Here is a 15,070-nt window from a genome sequence, read left to right on the forward strand (position 1 = left end):
AGGTGGAGATGACCTACCTCTATTTTGTAGTTAGGGACATTCAAACTCCAAGGAGTGGTGTCCAACTTCATACAGTAAGTTGGTGGCAGAACTGGGTTCAAGATGATTGAGAGGGATAGGGCTGGGGGAAGTTTTCTGAATCAGGGACAGGCTGGGCTTCCCCCAGGGACATGAGGATCCTGGCTCTCTTTGCTGTGCTCCAAGACGGAAGAGACCCCAATATGTCTGTGAGATGGCAGGGAGAGGATTGTACGATCTTGTCCCCTGCCAGAGCTCTTCAGACCTTCTGCAGTCTTGATGATTGCCAGTAGGTGCCGTCAGTTTGCAACTTTTTGGTTCTGTCCAGGCAAGTTCAGCTTCCAGCTCCTCTCTTCCTTCTATCACCTGGACAGTCTACACTTGGAGAAAGTAGGAGAGGGCCTAACTGCTGTGAGACTGAAATGAAAGACTGCTGCCTTGGGAAAGGAAGTAGGAAGCAGGAAAACAGTCTCTGATCTGCACTTGGCTTGGCTGCCTTGTTGCTTTCTAGGCTAAGTCAAGCCAAGCCAAGCCAAGCCACGCCAAAAAAAAAAAAAAAAAAAAAAAAAAAAGTCCACAGTGGGTCACTGATTGTACCCTGACAGGCACTCTTACCCTGAAACCAGGTCCAGGACAGCAGAAGCCTTTGTGGGGGAGGACGGTTGAGTACCTGGGGGACCAGAGAGAGAACCTAGGAGATGGGTCTCTACTCAAATGTTACTCTAGGGTCTCTCCGGATCCCAGCAGGACTGAAGGAAGGGTGAAGGAAACAGGCACCAATAGGATCTCACAGAGGGCCTAGCCAGCCCCACACACAATGTAGGCTGAATTAGAAGGCACCCCTTCCTCGAAATGCTTGACTGCCCTCTGCTGGAAAACTGTCATAACAGCTATACAAACCTACAATGCCCACAAGAGAAATGTTGCCCCCTGGAGTTGTGCTATGCACAATTTGCACACTGAGAGTGGCAATCTCCCCAGCCAGTCCTCCTCTGGGGAAGGAGTCGGGCAGTAGAAGCAAGCATCCTGGAGCAAGAAGAGGCTGGGCACCTCCTTCTCCAGGAGTTCGGTGGATTCAGTTCTCAGGAAGGCAGAGTGGATCAGGACCCAGATGAGCCCTGAGGAGATAGGGCGCGCGCGGCCGGGGCGGGGAGTTGGAAGGGCAAGTGGGAAGAGAGCTTACTAACTTCTTAGGGCCCTGAGGCCCTTCTGGGTCCCTCGTTGGGTGCTTGCTTCCCTTTCCCCGCTTCACCCGACTTGGTCTCCAGTGGCTGGAACTGGAAGCACTAGGGTGGGGTGGAAAGGACTCTGGCCCGGGAGACTGAATTGCGGAGCCGGGAGTCTGGGCTAGGAGGTCGCGTTCTTGGAGGGCGGGGGGTGGGGCTGCAGCCGCCTTGGCGGGGAAGGGGAGGAATCCTCTAACGTCGGGGGAGGGGGCCAAAGAGCAGCCCCTTGGCGTCTCCTCTCCTTTCTCTCCCCTCCCAGGCTCCGGTTCAGAGGCGCTCTCGGCGCCTGCCACGGCTTCCAAACTGCTCCGCTTCCTTCTGCGGCAGAAAAGGACTTTCAGATGTTGTAGCGGCGGCGGCGGAGGCGGCGGCGGCGGCGACTCAGGACAGCGCCCCCTCCCCCTAACGGCCGCCTCTCCCTCTCCCCCCGGCGCCCCCGCTCCCCCACCTCTGGGAAGGCGCTGGGGGTGTGGCCAGGGGCCGGTATAAAGTCCGGGGGAGCCGGTCCCGGGCAGCCGCTCAGCCCCCTGCCCCCCCGCCCCGCCGCCCGCCGCCTGGGCCCGGCCGAGGATGCGGCGCAGCGCCTCGGCGGCCAGGCTCGCTCCCCTCCGGTCCGCTTGCTAACTTCCCTGGCTCCGTCCCTGTCTGCCCGCGGGGCCGCCCCGTCTCCCCGCGCCCTCCCGGTCGGGTCCTCCAGGCGCGCCAGGCGCTGTCTTCCTGGGTCCCTGCTGCCAGTCTGCGCGCGCGTTCTCAGCTCCCGCGCCCCGCGCCCGCGCCCCCGTCCTAGCTCGGTCATGCTGCCCCTCTGCCTCGTGGCCGCGCTGCTGCTGGCCGCAGGGCCCGGGCCGAGCCTGGGCGACGAAGCCATCCACTGCCCGCCCTGCTCCGAGGAGAAGCTGGCGCGCTGCCGCCCCCCCGTGGGCTGCGAGGAGCTGGTGCGGGAGCCTGGCTGCGGCTGTTGCGCCACTTGCGCCCTGGGCAAGGGGATGCCCTGCGGGGTGTATACCCCTCGCTGCGGCTCGGGCCTGCGCTGCTACCCGCCCCGGGGGGTGGAGAAGCCCCTGCACACGCTGATGCACGGGCAGGGCGTGTGCATGGAGCTGGCGGAGATCGAGGCCATCCAGGAAAGCCTGCAGCCCTCTGGTAAGGTGCCCCTGTCCTTGCGTGCCCTACCTGGTGTTCTCCTCTCCTAGACGCCCCTTCCCCTTTCACGCTGGCCCGGAAAGCCCTTGAAAATCTCTCGTCAGTTAAGGAGACAGGTACCTGGCAGGGCTGGAATGGCATGGGACAGGCTCACCCAAGGAAACTGCTGTCGAGTCCCTAGCAGCCTGTTGCCACCAGCAAGGAAGACTGTCCCAGCCCTCCATCTCAAACCTCCCAAGGGTGACTATTTGGGAAGAGAGGTCTCGGTGGTAGTCCTGGCTGCTGGTGCAGGAGTGGAACATAGCCTGACCTGGTCCAGCCAGCAGCCTGGAAGTGAGCGGCTTGGGGTCAGATAACTAGAGGTTGGGGATGGCAGTGGTGGCGGCTTTCTGTTCCTGATCCTGGAATGTCCCTCATTCCCACACGTGAAATCCGAGGGGTCTAAGAAGCCAGGGCTTGGCCTTTTGACATTGAGGTGGGGTGGGGTGGAGTGGGACATGCAAATCAGAGGGGCTTTGGTGGTGGGGGGCGTCAGAGTTGGCCCTCCCCAAAGCCCTTAGGCAGCTCACCTTGCTGTTTGAGAGGTATTGGGAAGACCGGGGTCTCTCTGCCAGGCCTGGGCACCTCATCCTGCTCTGGTATACGGGCACCCCGCTCCTCTCCCCTGGCAGGTGTCATCTGAGGTGGTGGAAGAGAAGCAAGTCTTGGCTCCCAGCCCAGAGCTGTAGAAACCTAACGGTGTGGGATAGGGAGTAGAGAAAGGAGAGAGAGGGGGAGAGAGAGGGAGAGGGGGAGGTGGGAGAGGAAGAGGGGGAGAGAGGGAGAAGATTAGAAGGCCCTTTGCTCTAAACTCATTCTTACACTTTCTCTTTTTCCATTTTTCAGTGAGCCTCTCAGTTTCTCCTTATAACGTTCTCAGCCTTTCGTATTCTTTTGTTATTTCCTGCTACATCTCTCAGTCTCTAGTTTCACTACCAACACGCCTGAGTTCTCCTTTCCTCAATGTCTTCTGCCTGTTATCAGTTTCTCTTTCTCTATCTTGTTCCCTTTCTGCTTTTGTTGTCCTGCTTCTCTCACTTTCTCCTCAGCTCTTTTCTGTTGCTCTTTCTCTCTGTGTCTCTGTCACTGTTTCTCTTTCTGTCTTTGTTCCTATCTTTCTGTGTTACTTGTGGGTTCTCTCTGTCTGCTTTTCTGTATCTCTGCCTCTGTTTCTTGTTCCCTCTCTGACTGTTTTGCTCTCCCTGTGCCTCTGTCTGTGTCTGTCTCTTTTCCTGGTGCTTGAAGCTTCCATTGTTGCAGTCCGGATGCTGGGACTCCGGCCCCAAGCTTCCTGCCTCGGGTCCCAGACCGTTCCACTTCCTCAATCCTCTGCAGCTTGTTAGTGGAGGAAAGCAGGATGCAGGGAAAACAGGAAGGAGGTGGACCCCAGGGGTCTGGGCCTCAGGCCTCTCTGCCCTTCCTGTCCTTAGGCAGTGAGAGATGGGTCAGCAGAAAACATTCTAGGAGAAATGCCAGCCTGGCACCCGACACATCTGGGAAGCAGGGGGAGGCGGGGGGGGGGTGGTCCTGAGAGAGTAAGGCACTGATCCTGGGGCATAGATGCCGGTGTGAGTGGCAGAGGAGGGGAACTGGTACCGGACCAGACTGGGAGTGAGGGCTGAGCCCTTGGCTCCCTGAGTATAATGGGCCTCTTTTCCTTTATATCTCCATCCTCCACTGGCCAGTGCGTATGTATCTGGCACCAGATTAGAATGGGTGCTTCTCCTCTCTCACTGACTTGAACTCAGGACAGAAGAGCCCTCAGAGGGTCTTGAATACCCCTTCCTCCCTGGCTGAGCAGGAGCACCTCATCCTGTAGTGGGGGAAAATCTAATCCCCTAGGGGCTTTGGGGGAAATGGTATGAAGTTTGTGATTGCCCTGTGGACATCATGTGAATTGGCCTTTATGTGCCCTTGGGATTACAGGGTCCAGGTGTCTAATGCCCACCCCCCCCCTCCTTGCCTGTCCTCCACCCATGCAGGGTATGCGAAGATCTGGAGAGGGAAAGGGCAAGCCTGGAGAACCCTGGGGAGAACTTGGTACCTACTCGGCAAGCTGTGTCCGTGCCTTCTTACCTCCTAGTCATCACAGAAGCATCCCCTGCACCATATAAAAGGCCCTCTAGAGTTGTGCAACAGCACTGCAGGGTCTCTGGTGTGACAAGATGGCCAGAGCTCAGGCCTGACCCCCACTATTCTCTCTAACCTTTCACTGTCAATAGGCCAATATCCCTCCTAGGTCCCAAGACTTGGACCCTCTTGCCTTGGGAATAATCTGGCAGAGAGTATCAGGCTCTTCTTTCTGCCTTTTCCTCTTAGAGCTCAGCTTCAGCAGGTGACTGGGGGCGGGCAGTCACTTGGCATGTCCCTTCCCTTGGCCTGCTGTGTCTAGCTGCCTACTATTTGCCCCAGGAGCAGCTTTCCTCCGTCCATCTTAAGCCTCTGCCCGTAACCTCTCCATAGCCCTCCTGTCCCAGCTTTCTGAGCCAGGAAATGTTGTGGGTTAACACTGCTCAGGCCCCCAGAGGTGGGGGTGGGACGGGACGTGTGCGTCAGAAGTCCACAATTCTGCATCAGTGGACTGACCCTTGACTCGTGGAATCTGGGGGAGTGCACAGTACGAAGATCGGTGTTTGGACTGGGGAGCTCCTAAACTGTGCTCTTGGGTCTCTCTGGGACAGGGTTAGGGCACAGACAGACTGGGTTAATTTTTAGTCGACGCAGCAAATATTGTCCCCCTTACTTCAGTACTGGGAATCCAGTCATGTCATGGGAACAGGGCCTTCCCAGAAGTTCTGTGCCTTGGGGGAGGTAGGGGGAGGAGCATGGCTTCTTAACATTTTTTCTTTAGTATTGGCAAAGCCAGAATTATTGGTGCCTCGGGTATCAGGAGTCTTTCCATTTAAAGACATAGGAGCTGCAGGGATACGTCTGTCCTCCTTCCCCTCCACCCAGGCTGCTGCATTTCCTCATCTGTAAAATGGAGATGACAACGGGACCTGCCTCACAGGCTGGGGTGTCTGGCATGGAGTAAGAGCTTCATCAGTTAGAGCCATGATGAGGATGGTGAAGAAGAAGAAGAAGCTGAGAAGATTTTGGTCCAAACTTAAATCCTCCTCTGATGCTGGGATTTTTGAGGGACATTAGGGCAACTGAGCAAAGTAGGGGGACATTCAGAGTTGTTGAGGGGGTGGGGAGGAACTTGGTCCTTTTTGCTGCTGTAAACATGGGAAGAACAGATCAGCTTTCCTTCAGTCTGAGGCAAGCAGTGTGGCATGATGGTGAAGGGGATGCCCTCTGAACTTGACCTTGAAGTAAGGGCTGGGTACCTGGGATGGGTGATCTTGGTTTCTCTAGGGAGAGTCCAGGGGAAGAAAGAAAAAGCCTTTCTTGCAGGGTGGGGAGGTGAGCGGAAATGCCTGTGTCTGGGTGGCTGGGCCCACCTACGTCACAGCCTCACCCTGGGTGTCTTGAAGGGGATGGGGGCTGGAGTTGAGAAGGAATCATGGGGTTGGAATCAGGCTGCCAGAAAGAGGAAATCCTCTAGCTTTGATCATGAACTTTTCAGCCAGTGGTGTCAAAGCTGTGAAGTCTTTTCTCTGTCTGGGCGCCTTACCCTCGGTTGCTAGAGCAAAGACCAAGGTTTGCACTGTGGTTGCATGTTGTTGGCCTAGCTCCACGCAGGGGCTGGAGGAGATGACCTGGCCCACCTTGGAAGTCCCACCCCCTAAATAAGCCCTTCGGAAGTCCGAAAATCAGATCTTTCAGGGGGCTAGGTCTGACTCTGGGGAGACCCACAGGGATTGAGGGCCCCACCTGGGTGAGCACGACCAGAGGGGTGGAATTCCTGAGTGAGCAGGGAAGTAGCAAGAATTTAGCCAGCTTTGGAGAGTGGAAGGTTAACATTTTTCAGAGGCCCAAGGCTACGATGACCCTCACCCTCCCAAACCCAGTGTCTAGGGGTGGATCCTGGGGTGGATCCTCAGTCTGCCTGCTAAACAAGGCTGAGCAAGGAAAAGTTACAGATTAAATGGAAAGTCAACAAGCGATGGGGCAGGCAGAGTGCCCTGCCCCCAGTCTGTGTCTCTGCCCAGGGCAGGGTCAGAGTGCCCGAGTGCATGTGGGTGTGCCTGTGTGGACCAGTGTGCCTGGACACGTGATTGTTTGTATATGTTTGTGGTTCTTGAGTCCTGGCCTGTCTGTGTCTGAGTGGGAGAATATGGATATATTCTGTGTACCTATGTGCCTGTGAGAGTAAGTAAGCCGCTACTCTCCCTCTCTGGTATATTCTTCCCTGAGCTTAGACTCGAGGTAGGGACAGACCGGGACCAGATCTGCAGAGCGGCAGAGCAGCTGGAAGTTGGCGTGCTTGGTGTTAATGAAGGACTGATCTCCTCTGTGGAGTGCCCTTTTGGTGGGGTGAAGTGGTCTGGCCTTGGATAGGAAGGGTCCGAGTATGGCATGGATGAGTATCTAGACTCAAGTATGTGTATTTTGGAGGCTTGTAGGATTCTTCAGTTCTTCAGAAAATAAAAAAGGAAGTTTGCCTAGCAACAACAAAAAAGTGGGGAAACCAAAGAAGGGGAGGCCAGGCCCACTGCCTGCTTAGCTTTCCCAGATAACCGCCTTAGTGTGACATGGGGCCCTACCCACACAAGAGCATAAGCTATGCTTCCAGCCTTGCCCTATGGCCCATAGAGCTCCAGGTTTCAGTGAGCGGACCCAAATGTCCTCCTTTTTTTTTTTTTTTCTTAAGATTTTACTTATTTATTTACCAGAGAGAGAAAGAGAGAGTGCGAGAGAGAGAGAGAGAGAGAGAGAGAGAGAGAGACGGCATACACAATCAGAGAGAGAGGGAGAGAGAGAAAAACCCAAACAGACTATGTGCTGAGTGCAGAGTCCTACCCCTACTTGGGGTTTGATCTCACAACCCTGAGATCATGACCGAAGCCAAAACCAAGAGCCAGATGCTCAGCTGCTTAACCAGCTGAGCTACCCAGACGCCTCCCACAGTTGTCCTCCTTAATCATGCCTCCTAAGTTAAGGGAAAAATATTCTATATATTCATTAATAACCCCCAAGCATTAGTCATTTGTGAACCTCAACTCGTGGAAACTCAATGTTGGAAAGCCTAGTTGCGGTTACATTTCTACTCCAGATCTCTAGATTCTTGAGGCCTTTACCACCCTGATGGGCCACACTTCCAGGATGGGAGACTCTCTACCTCTGTTTGTTAAGAAAACTCTTGCTTACTTCTTGAACCTGAGAACATTCTGCCCGCTTACCAAGAGAAACAAGTGTTACTGTGCAAAGTAGTGCTTCCCTTTATGGCCATGAAAAGAAAGCAAGCTCAAAGGAAAGACCAAAACCTTTTCCAGGTTCCAAGGGTGCCCCTTGAATTAGCATCATGGGCTGTGGCACATGAGTCCTTTTGATCCCTTCCAGTCTTTTCCGGGTAAAATGGTGGTGCTTTTGTCCATGGCTCAGCTCAGCTCAGCCTCTGTTGTTTCAACGTTTGGCTCTAATTCTTTTATTTCTTCCATTTCCTCTTCTTCTCCGTTATCTGCCTCCAGCCTACACCCCTGCAACACTGTGACCCCTTCCAAAAGTCTTATGCTTTTGTGCAAGGTGGATACAGGGGCAGGGATCATTGGCTATCCTGGGCCTTTTAGCCAAAAAGGTTCCTTGGGAGGGTCTTTAAGGAAGAGTCTGGATCCCAGATCTTTTCTCTAGTTCTGACCGAGGGTTTGGGGTCCATCTTCTTATGGCCCCCTTGACAATCCTGGTCTTCTGAAATTTACCCACATCTTTTACTGCCCACATCGCTGGGAGGTCTTGCTATAGTGGATACTCTTCAGTTGACCCTTAAGAACTTGATGTCATCTCTGAGACGAGTCCCCTCTGGACTGTCTTTCTTGGGTTATTAAATATGTAGAAGGACAGAGTATATCTATCTGCTCCGTTTATTCCTTACCTTTGATTCTTTCTAAACCCGCCCTCCACCCATGACAAAACCTTCCCATCCTTGGTGACTCAATTTTATAAATAACCTTTGGGTATGGAATCTTGACAAAGACTTTCTGAAAGTCTAGATTCCTCCTTGCCTGGTTTCCCTTTATCTACTTGCTTCCCCCCACACTGCCAGAACTAGGAGAATAAAAAGAGAACTAACCCCCCAACTAACTTTGGCTAGACGGAAAAATACCATTTGACCCAGAGGCAGCTCTGGGACTGCTGCCATGCGTGGAGGAACCTGCTAACTCCTCAGGAAAAAAATCCTGACGCAAACCAGATGTAACCTTCTGTCTGGCTGCCAACATCTGGAATGCTGGCAGGGGCTTTGCATTCAGGCCAGCAGCAAGCTGCCAAGCCCAAGCATTTTAAAGGTGACTCTGATCTGCAGAGAGGTCTTGCAACCTCTTTCTCCAGCTCAGCCCTGAATCCTGGTTTTGGCTGCCTGGAGGTTGGAGTAGTGGTTAGGATTCTGGGACTTCGGGATCAGGTTATTCTTGACTTCAGATAGAGTCTTCAGGAGATCCCGGGGGAGAGTGTGTAGGTCGAGCCTCACCACCCCCATCTCCACATCCCCAGTGCCCTGGCTCTGGGCAATAGACATGGACTTTGGATGGAGTCCAGAGTCTAAGGACGGGAGAAATTGGGGTGGGGGAACTGAAGGGAGGTGTGAGGGTGTTTTTGGTCCTGTGGCCTCACAGTGTGTCACACACACACGGACTCACACTTTCAGATGTAGACATACACACCCACTCCCGCTTCTTCTTTCCTGTTCAGCCAATGGGGAGAGCCTTTGGGGCCAGATTTCTCATCACTCATGGAAATTCTGATTTTGGCCATGTGGAAGAGGGGTAGCAGAGCCAACAGATCTGAGGATCCCCTGGTTGGCTCAGCCAGATGCTGAAAAGAACAGGACAGGAGACAGGAAAAGAGAGCAGACGGAGTGGGGGATGGTAGGAGGAGCTGAATGGAGGAGGGTGTGAGATCTGGAGGGGAGGCTCCTGCCTGCCTTAGACCTCCCTGCAGGGCCCAGGGGACACTCCTGTTGTCTGCGCAGCTGCAGCTGGTGACTCATCTGAGGGCTGGACTGGGTGGGGTGAGGGACAAGTCAAGGACTTTAAGAAGAATATTCTCTTGAGGAAATCCCAGGAGAGTGGGGAGGAGACGAGGGTGTTGCTTTCATCACCCCCCCCCACACACACACACACTCCAAGGTCCCCTATTCTTTCCCAGAGCCAGGCTGGAGAATCTCCAAGAGAAAAGCAAGGTGGGAGGCTGGGTGGGTGTGCTGCCCTGTCCTTTCCCGGGGCTGACCTCTCCCTATCTCGGCCTGCCTGCAGACAAGGATGAAGGTGACCACCCCAACAACAGCTTCAGTCCCTGCAGCGCCCATGACCGCAGGTGCCTGCAGAAGCACTTCGCCAAAATTCGAGACCGCAGCACCAGCGGGGGCAAGATGAAGGTCGTCGGGGTGCCCCGGGAGGAAGCTCGGCCTGTGGTGAGGACCTCTGACCTACAAATGCACATGTGCACACCCCTCCCCACTAGATCTGGATTATGTTCATTCAGCAAATGTGGATGCCAAACTGTGTGCAAGAGGCACCTAGTATGCATCATCATTGCTTTCCTTGAACTTCCTTTCCTGTTCATCAGTTATACATATTGCTGCAGTGGAAGTAATTGTTAAGTACTGAAAGACTTCCATACTGGTGTGTAAAATAGTGGTTGCTCCAAGCTTCCTGGTGTTTCTTCTCTAGATTCTCCATGCAGACTTTTTCAGTAACTAAGGGGTTAATGCTGGCCGCAGCAGGGGGCCTGGAGAACCTGCCCCACGGTCTGGCTAATGTCCTTTCTGATGGATCCATGACCAGATCTTACCAGGTTGTTTATTGTATGATGTCAGCTATCCCTCCTGCTTAGAAATCATTCCCTTCCCAACCATCTCCATAGGTTTCCACAGCCACTTTCCCCCACAAGGTCCCTTCCATTCACAACCTTCCTTTTGAGAAGCTCTTTGGCTCAGGATCCTCTCCTTAGTGTCCTGCTCTGTCCACCAGGGTCCCCTGAACACTGGGCCCTACCTGGCCTCTGTGCCTTGAGCCTCCTTTCTGGGCCTTTAGTTCTGATCTGACCCCCAGCCTTGGTCTTCCTGCCTCTCTCCCTTCTGCTAAGCAGTTTCATTCTCCCTTCCTCTAGCCCCAGGGCTCCTGCCAGAGTGAGCTGCACCGGGCCCTGGAGCGGCTGGCCGCCTCACAGAGCCGCACCCACGAGGACCTCTACATCATCCCCATTCCCAACTGCGATCGCAATGGCAACTTCCACCCGAAGCAGGTAAGTCTTCATCCCTGCTGGCTCCATCCTGACTTCAGCTCTTGGGGCATTCCTGGTCTCTCCATGAGATGGTCCAGGATGGAGATCTCGGGAAGGGGAAGACTTCCCCACCTAAACTTAACCCCTTGGACCCTCCCCCAGCCTTACAGTTTCAGCTTATTTTGCCTACCGCACTCATTTTGGAGATGAGGAAACTGAGGCCCAAAGTCACAGTGTGAGTTAATGGCAGACCAGCTGTCCTGTCTCCCCATCTAGGGTTATTTCCATCACCTCTGGATCTACCACTTAGCACTGCTGCCAACCTCTACCTCCCTGCACTCTCTCACTCCCTGTACTGTACTCCGTCCTATGAGTAGTTCTCTGTTGCCATAGAATGTCTTAGGTTTCATTTGGGGATGGAGGTGCTCAGTCATGAAGATTTAAGGAGGAAACTCAGCCTGCCCTTTCCCCCAAGATGAGTAACCAAACCACCTGGGGTACAGCCAGGATGGAGGTAAAGCCAGTTCTGACAGCTGGGAAAGGGAGCTTTGGATGGAAGCAGAGGAAGGAATGGGACAGGAGAGAAAACATGAATGCAGGAACCTCCATATTCCCTCATTCCCTTGGAACATGGGTTCCTCTCATAAGCCCCCAGGAGGCTAGGATATTCAGCAAGGTTGGCTTGCCTCAGCCCCAACTCTGACCCATAAGAGGTGGTCTTACTTGGAAGGGTGGCGTATCTGGGCACAGCCTTATACTGGGTGTGACCTGGGGAGTCCTGGCCTGGGTCTTTCTCCAGCTCTTTGTGGGCGTAGATACATACATTCTCCCACTCTGTGCTCTATAGATAGATCCACAAAGTGGGCTAGACACCTAGATAGGAAGAGCAGGGCTGCTCCCAGGTCTGCAAATCCCAGGATGGCATGAGGAGATTATGAGTGCAGAACCAAAAAGGGCCCCTCAAACCAGTGCCAAACCTACCTGCAAGCTTTATCCCAACACTGATTTTATCTTTGTCCCATTTAAAAAAAAAAAAATCTATTTATTTATTTATTTATTTATTTATTTGAGAAAGAGTGCAAGCAAGCACAGGGGGAGGGGCAGAGAGACAGGGAAAGAGAGAGAGAATCTCAGGAACCCCACACAGGGCACCATTTCAAAACCCTGAGATCATGACCTGAGCCAAAACCAAGAGCTGGATGCTCAGCCGACTGAGCCACCCAGGCACCCCATCCTTGACCAATTTTTAAAAACGTTTTTCCCTCATTAAAAAAAGCTAGTAGACTTTATTTTCTAGAGCAGTTTTAGGTTTACAGAAAAATCGAGCAGAAAGTACAGGATTCCCATCTACTCCTCATCCTCAGTTTCTCCTGTTAACGTCTTGGTTTAGTGTGGTACATATGCTCCCACAAATTAAGGAACTAATATTGGTCCATAATTTACCTTAGGGTTCACTCTTTGTGTTATATAGTTCTATGTGTTTTCTTCCCCCAGTTTTTATCCCACTGAATGTTCTGACACTTGAGCCCTTTATCCCTAGACCAATATTGGCCCCTGAGACAACCTTCATTTCTTGGCCAAGACCTGTCTACTCCATGAACTCATGAAAGAGCCTCTGCCCTCAGAGGCCATCTTGGATCAGCTGTCTGACTTGGGCTGGGGTGGGACTGGGGCAGGCTGCCTGGGAACTGACCTCTCACACCCTTGTCTTGGCAGTGTCACCCGGCCTTAGATGGGCAGCGCGGCAAGTGCTGGTGTGTGGACCGGAAGACGGGAGTGAAGCTTCCGGGGGGCCTGGAGCCAAAAGGGGAGCTGGACTGCCACCAGTTGGCTGACAGCTTTCGCGAGTGAGCCCTGCCAGGAGGCAGGGGTCTCAGTGCCCCCTGCTGCCCCCACCCCCTAGAGGCTATAGAGCTGACCTGGAGCCTGGATCTGAGTCCTAGCTCTGTCTCTGGCCCAGAAGTTTCCCTTTCTCTGTGTGTGTGTGTATGTGTGTGTGCATGGGTGTGCCCTTGGGGTGAGCCAAAGCCTAGTGGTGTCTTTGGGCTTAGACAGTCCGAGAGGTCTGAGAGTGGCAATTGGGAGCCCTGGTGTGTCTCCAAAGTGATCCTGGATTCATTCATTCATTCAATCATTCATTCATTCAGCCATCTAAAAACAGTTATTGACAACATAGTACATGCCAGCTCTAGTTTTTTAGTCCTGGGGGCTCTTATTTTGACTTTGTCTGGTTTGGGCATGTGAGGCCACTTCTTATAAGCTGAACACAAGCTTGTGGGGGAAGAGAAGTCCCATTTGCAGAATCAGAGAAGCAAAGTAGACATGTACCTTGACTTTTGTACCTTGTACTATTGTCCTTCCCCTCAATGTAGTCAGAGGGTAGAGGCCGTAGGGGAAGTGTGGGGTGGCAGATGATTCAATGGTCAGGAGTCCAGACCCACTTCCAAAGCTCAAACCCGCCAGGATCCCCTTCTTCTCTTCCTCAGGCCCCTCCACGGGGAAGACCTATAAGACAAGCCCACCTTTGGGTCTGGTGTGCCACATGGTTTGTTGCCTGGCTGCCCAGACTCTGCTGTGGAGGAGGGAAGAAGGTTGGAAGCAGTCATGCGGGATAGATGGCTGGGGAGGTGGGGCCCATTTCTGAATATTCAAAGTGGGAGGAAAGAATGCACAATGGGTCTGCATGTGCCTGATGGAACAGAGGACACACATGCTGGGGGGTGAAGGACTTGTCTAGGGTCTTGCTTCCTCCCCTGTTTGTGGTCACAGTCACAAAGTCACCAGGATGACTCCATCCTTCCAGTGGCTCACTGCCTGTGGCTTTGCCTCCCTCCCTATACCTCCCTGTCCTCCAGGCATTTCTGACTTGACTGGATGGAAGGAGACTTTGGGACCTACCAGTTGGCCATGATGTCTTGTCTTTTTTTTTTTTTTTTTTTTTTTAACAAAACAGAACAAAACAAACAAAAAAAAATCTAGACAATTGTGTTTGGTTGATTTATTTATAATTAGAGACAGAGATGCACCAGGGGTGGGAAGGGGGGTCATCGTGTGGTCCCTAGACCTATCCTACATGGTAAGAGGATTGCAGAGTCAACCAATTCACCCTCCTCTTCCCTGCAGTCTCCTCCTAGGGAGCTTCCCTGTCCCCAAAGTCATACTGTCTGTGTTCAGACTCCTGGTGGGCAAATAATGGCTACTGAAGGAAGGCAAGCAAGGACAGCCCTGCTGAGCCAGAGCTATTTCTGGGATCATATGGTGTGTGAAGCTGGGGTATTTCCTAGGGCATCAGGCAGATTGGATTTGCATCTGGATTTGATGTATTAAATTTAGTGGGGGAGGAATTTCCCTGAAGTTGAGGGAAGGGGGTAAGCTCCAATATATTCCACAGCTCTCGCTGCCTAGATTCCTTAATGGGGTGGTTGTGTCGTGATTTGATTCTGAGAGATTGGGAGTAGGGGCATCTTTGATTTTGCTGTCCTGAGTTTGGCAGGCTGTGGGCTCTTGGGGCCAGATCCAGAATTTATGCCCATGTGGTATGACTGGATTTCTGGTCACCCCTCTCCACCACCTCTGTGCTCTGTGTGTGTGTACGCTGATCTCCTGGGTGGGGGCCCCTTCTCAGGTGGTCATAGGCAGCCTGAACACCCTGTGCACCAAGTCTGCTGTGCTCTGCAGGGGTGGGGGGAAGGGGTTCCCTCCTGTTGGGTTGTCTTCTGGATTCCTAGCCCCTTTCCAGTTCCAGAGGCACTCTCAGACTTTTAATTCTCTGGCTCCTGATGAATTGGCCCCTGTGCTATCTGCATCTTAAATCTGGACCTGCAATCCTCATCTCTCTAGCTCTGCCTCAGTGACAGCATCCCGCAGCCATCTGGTCTCCCTGAGGCACCGCAGGCCACTGCCAGCAGTAGGAGATTAAAGAACAAGTGACCTTGGCCCCCTGACCCCCGTTCATGGAGTCCCCTACTTCCTGGGCTGAGGCCAAGGCATGTTGGGGTGGGAGGTAGGTGTAGGCTGACAATTAAGTTTTAGGTCCTTAAACTAAATAAATGTAGAGAGAGTATCTCTTTCCCTAAAGCATCTCTTTAAATTTCCCTTCTTTATCCAGCCCCCCTTCTCAATGCTCTACCCCTGGTACCATTGGCAGTGAGTACTAAGAGGTCCTTTTCCCTTCTTGGGCCTCCAAAAAGAGCTGGATCTGCTTGGGAAGTAGCTGCATATGTGGCCTGGGATGTGCCTTTGTTATATCTGCATATTTGTGGTACCTGTGTGTGTGGGTTTGAGTGTGGGTGCACGCACGTGTGTAAATACAGCAAAGTGCT

At 53.1% G+C, this 15,070-nt stretch overlaps 1 protein-coding gene across 1 annotated transcript; it reads left to right on the plus strand.

Annotated features, from left to right (window-relative positions):
• The first annotated feature begins 1,588 nt into the window (after positions 1–1,588).
• On the plus strand, positions 1,589–13,688 carry IGFBP4 (insulin like growth factor binding protein 4). The gene is made up of 4 exons (XM_080825725.1): positions 1,589–2,387; positions 9,779–9,936; positions 10,635–10,769; positions 12,465–13,688. The coding sequence occupies exons 1-4, from the start codon at positions 2,039–2,041 to the stop codon at positions 12,597–12,599; spliced, it is 777 nt and encodes a 258-aa protein (XP_080681851.1). The 5' UTR covers positions 1,589–2,038; the 3' UTR covers positions 12,600–13,688.
• The last annotated feature ends 1,382 nt before the right edge of the window (positions 13,689–15,070 follow it).

The sequence above is a fragment of the Martes martes genome, assembly GCF_963455335.1.
Source record: "Martes martes genome assembly, chromosome: 16".
Taxonomy (NCBI): Eukaryota; Metazoa; Chordata; class Mammalia; order Carnivora; family Mustelidae; genus Martes; species Martes martes.

Coding starts and splice junctions, on each gene's coding strand:
- IGFBP4 (XM_080825725.1), top strand. CDS start 2,039: ATGCTGCCCCTCTGCCTCGTGGCCGCGCTGCTGCTGGCCGCAGGGCCC. Junction 2,388..9,778: donor GGAAAGCCTGCAGCCCTCTG/GTAAGGTGCCCC, acceptor GCCTGCCTGCAG/ACAAGGATGAAGGTGACCAC. Junction 10,770..12,464: donor GCAACTTCCACCCGAAGCAG/GTAAGTCTTCAT, acceptor TTGTCTTGGCAG/TGTCACCCGGCCTTAGATGG.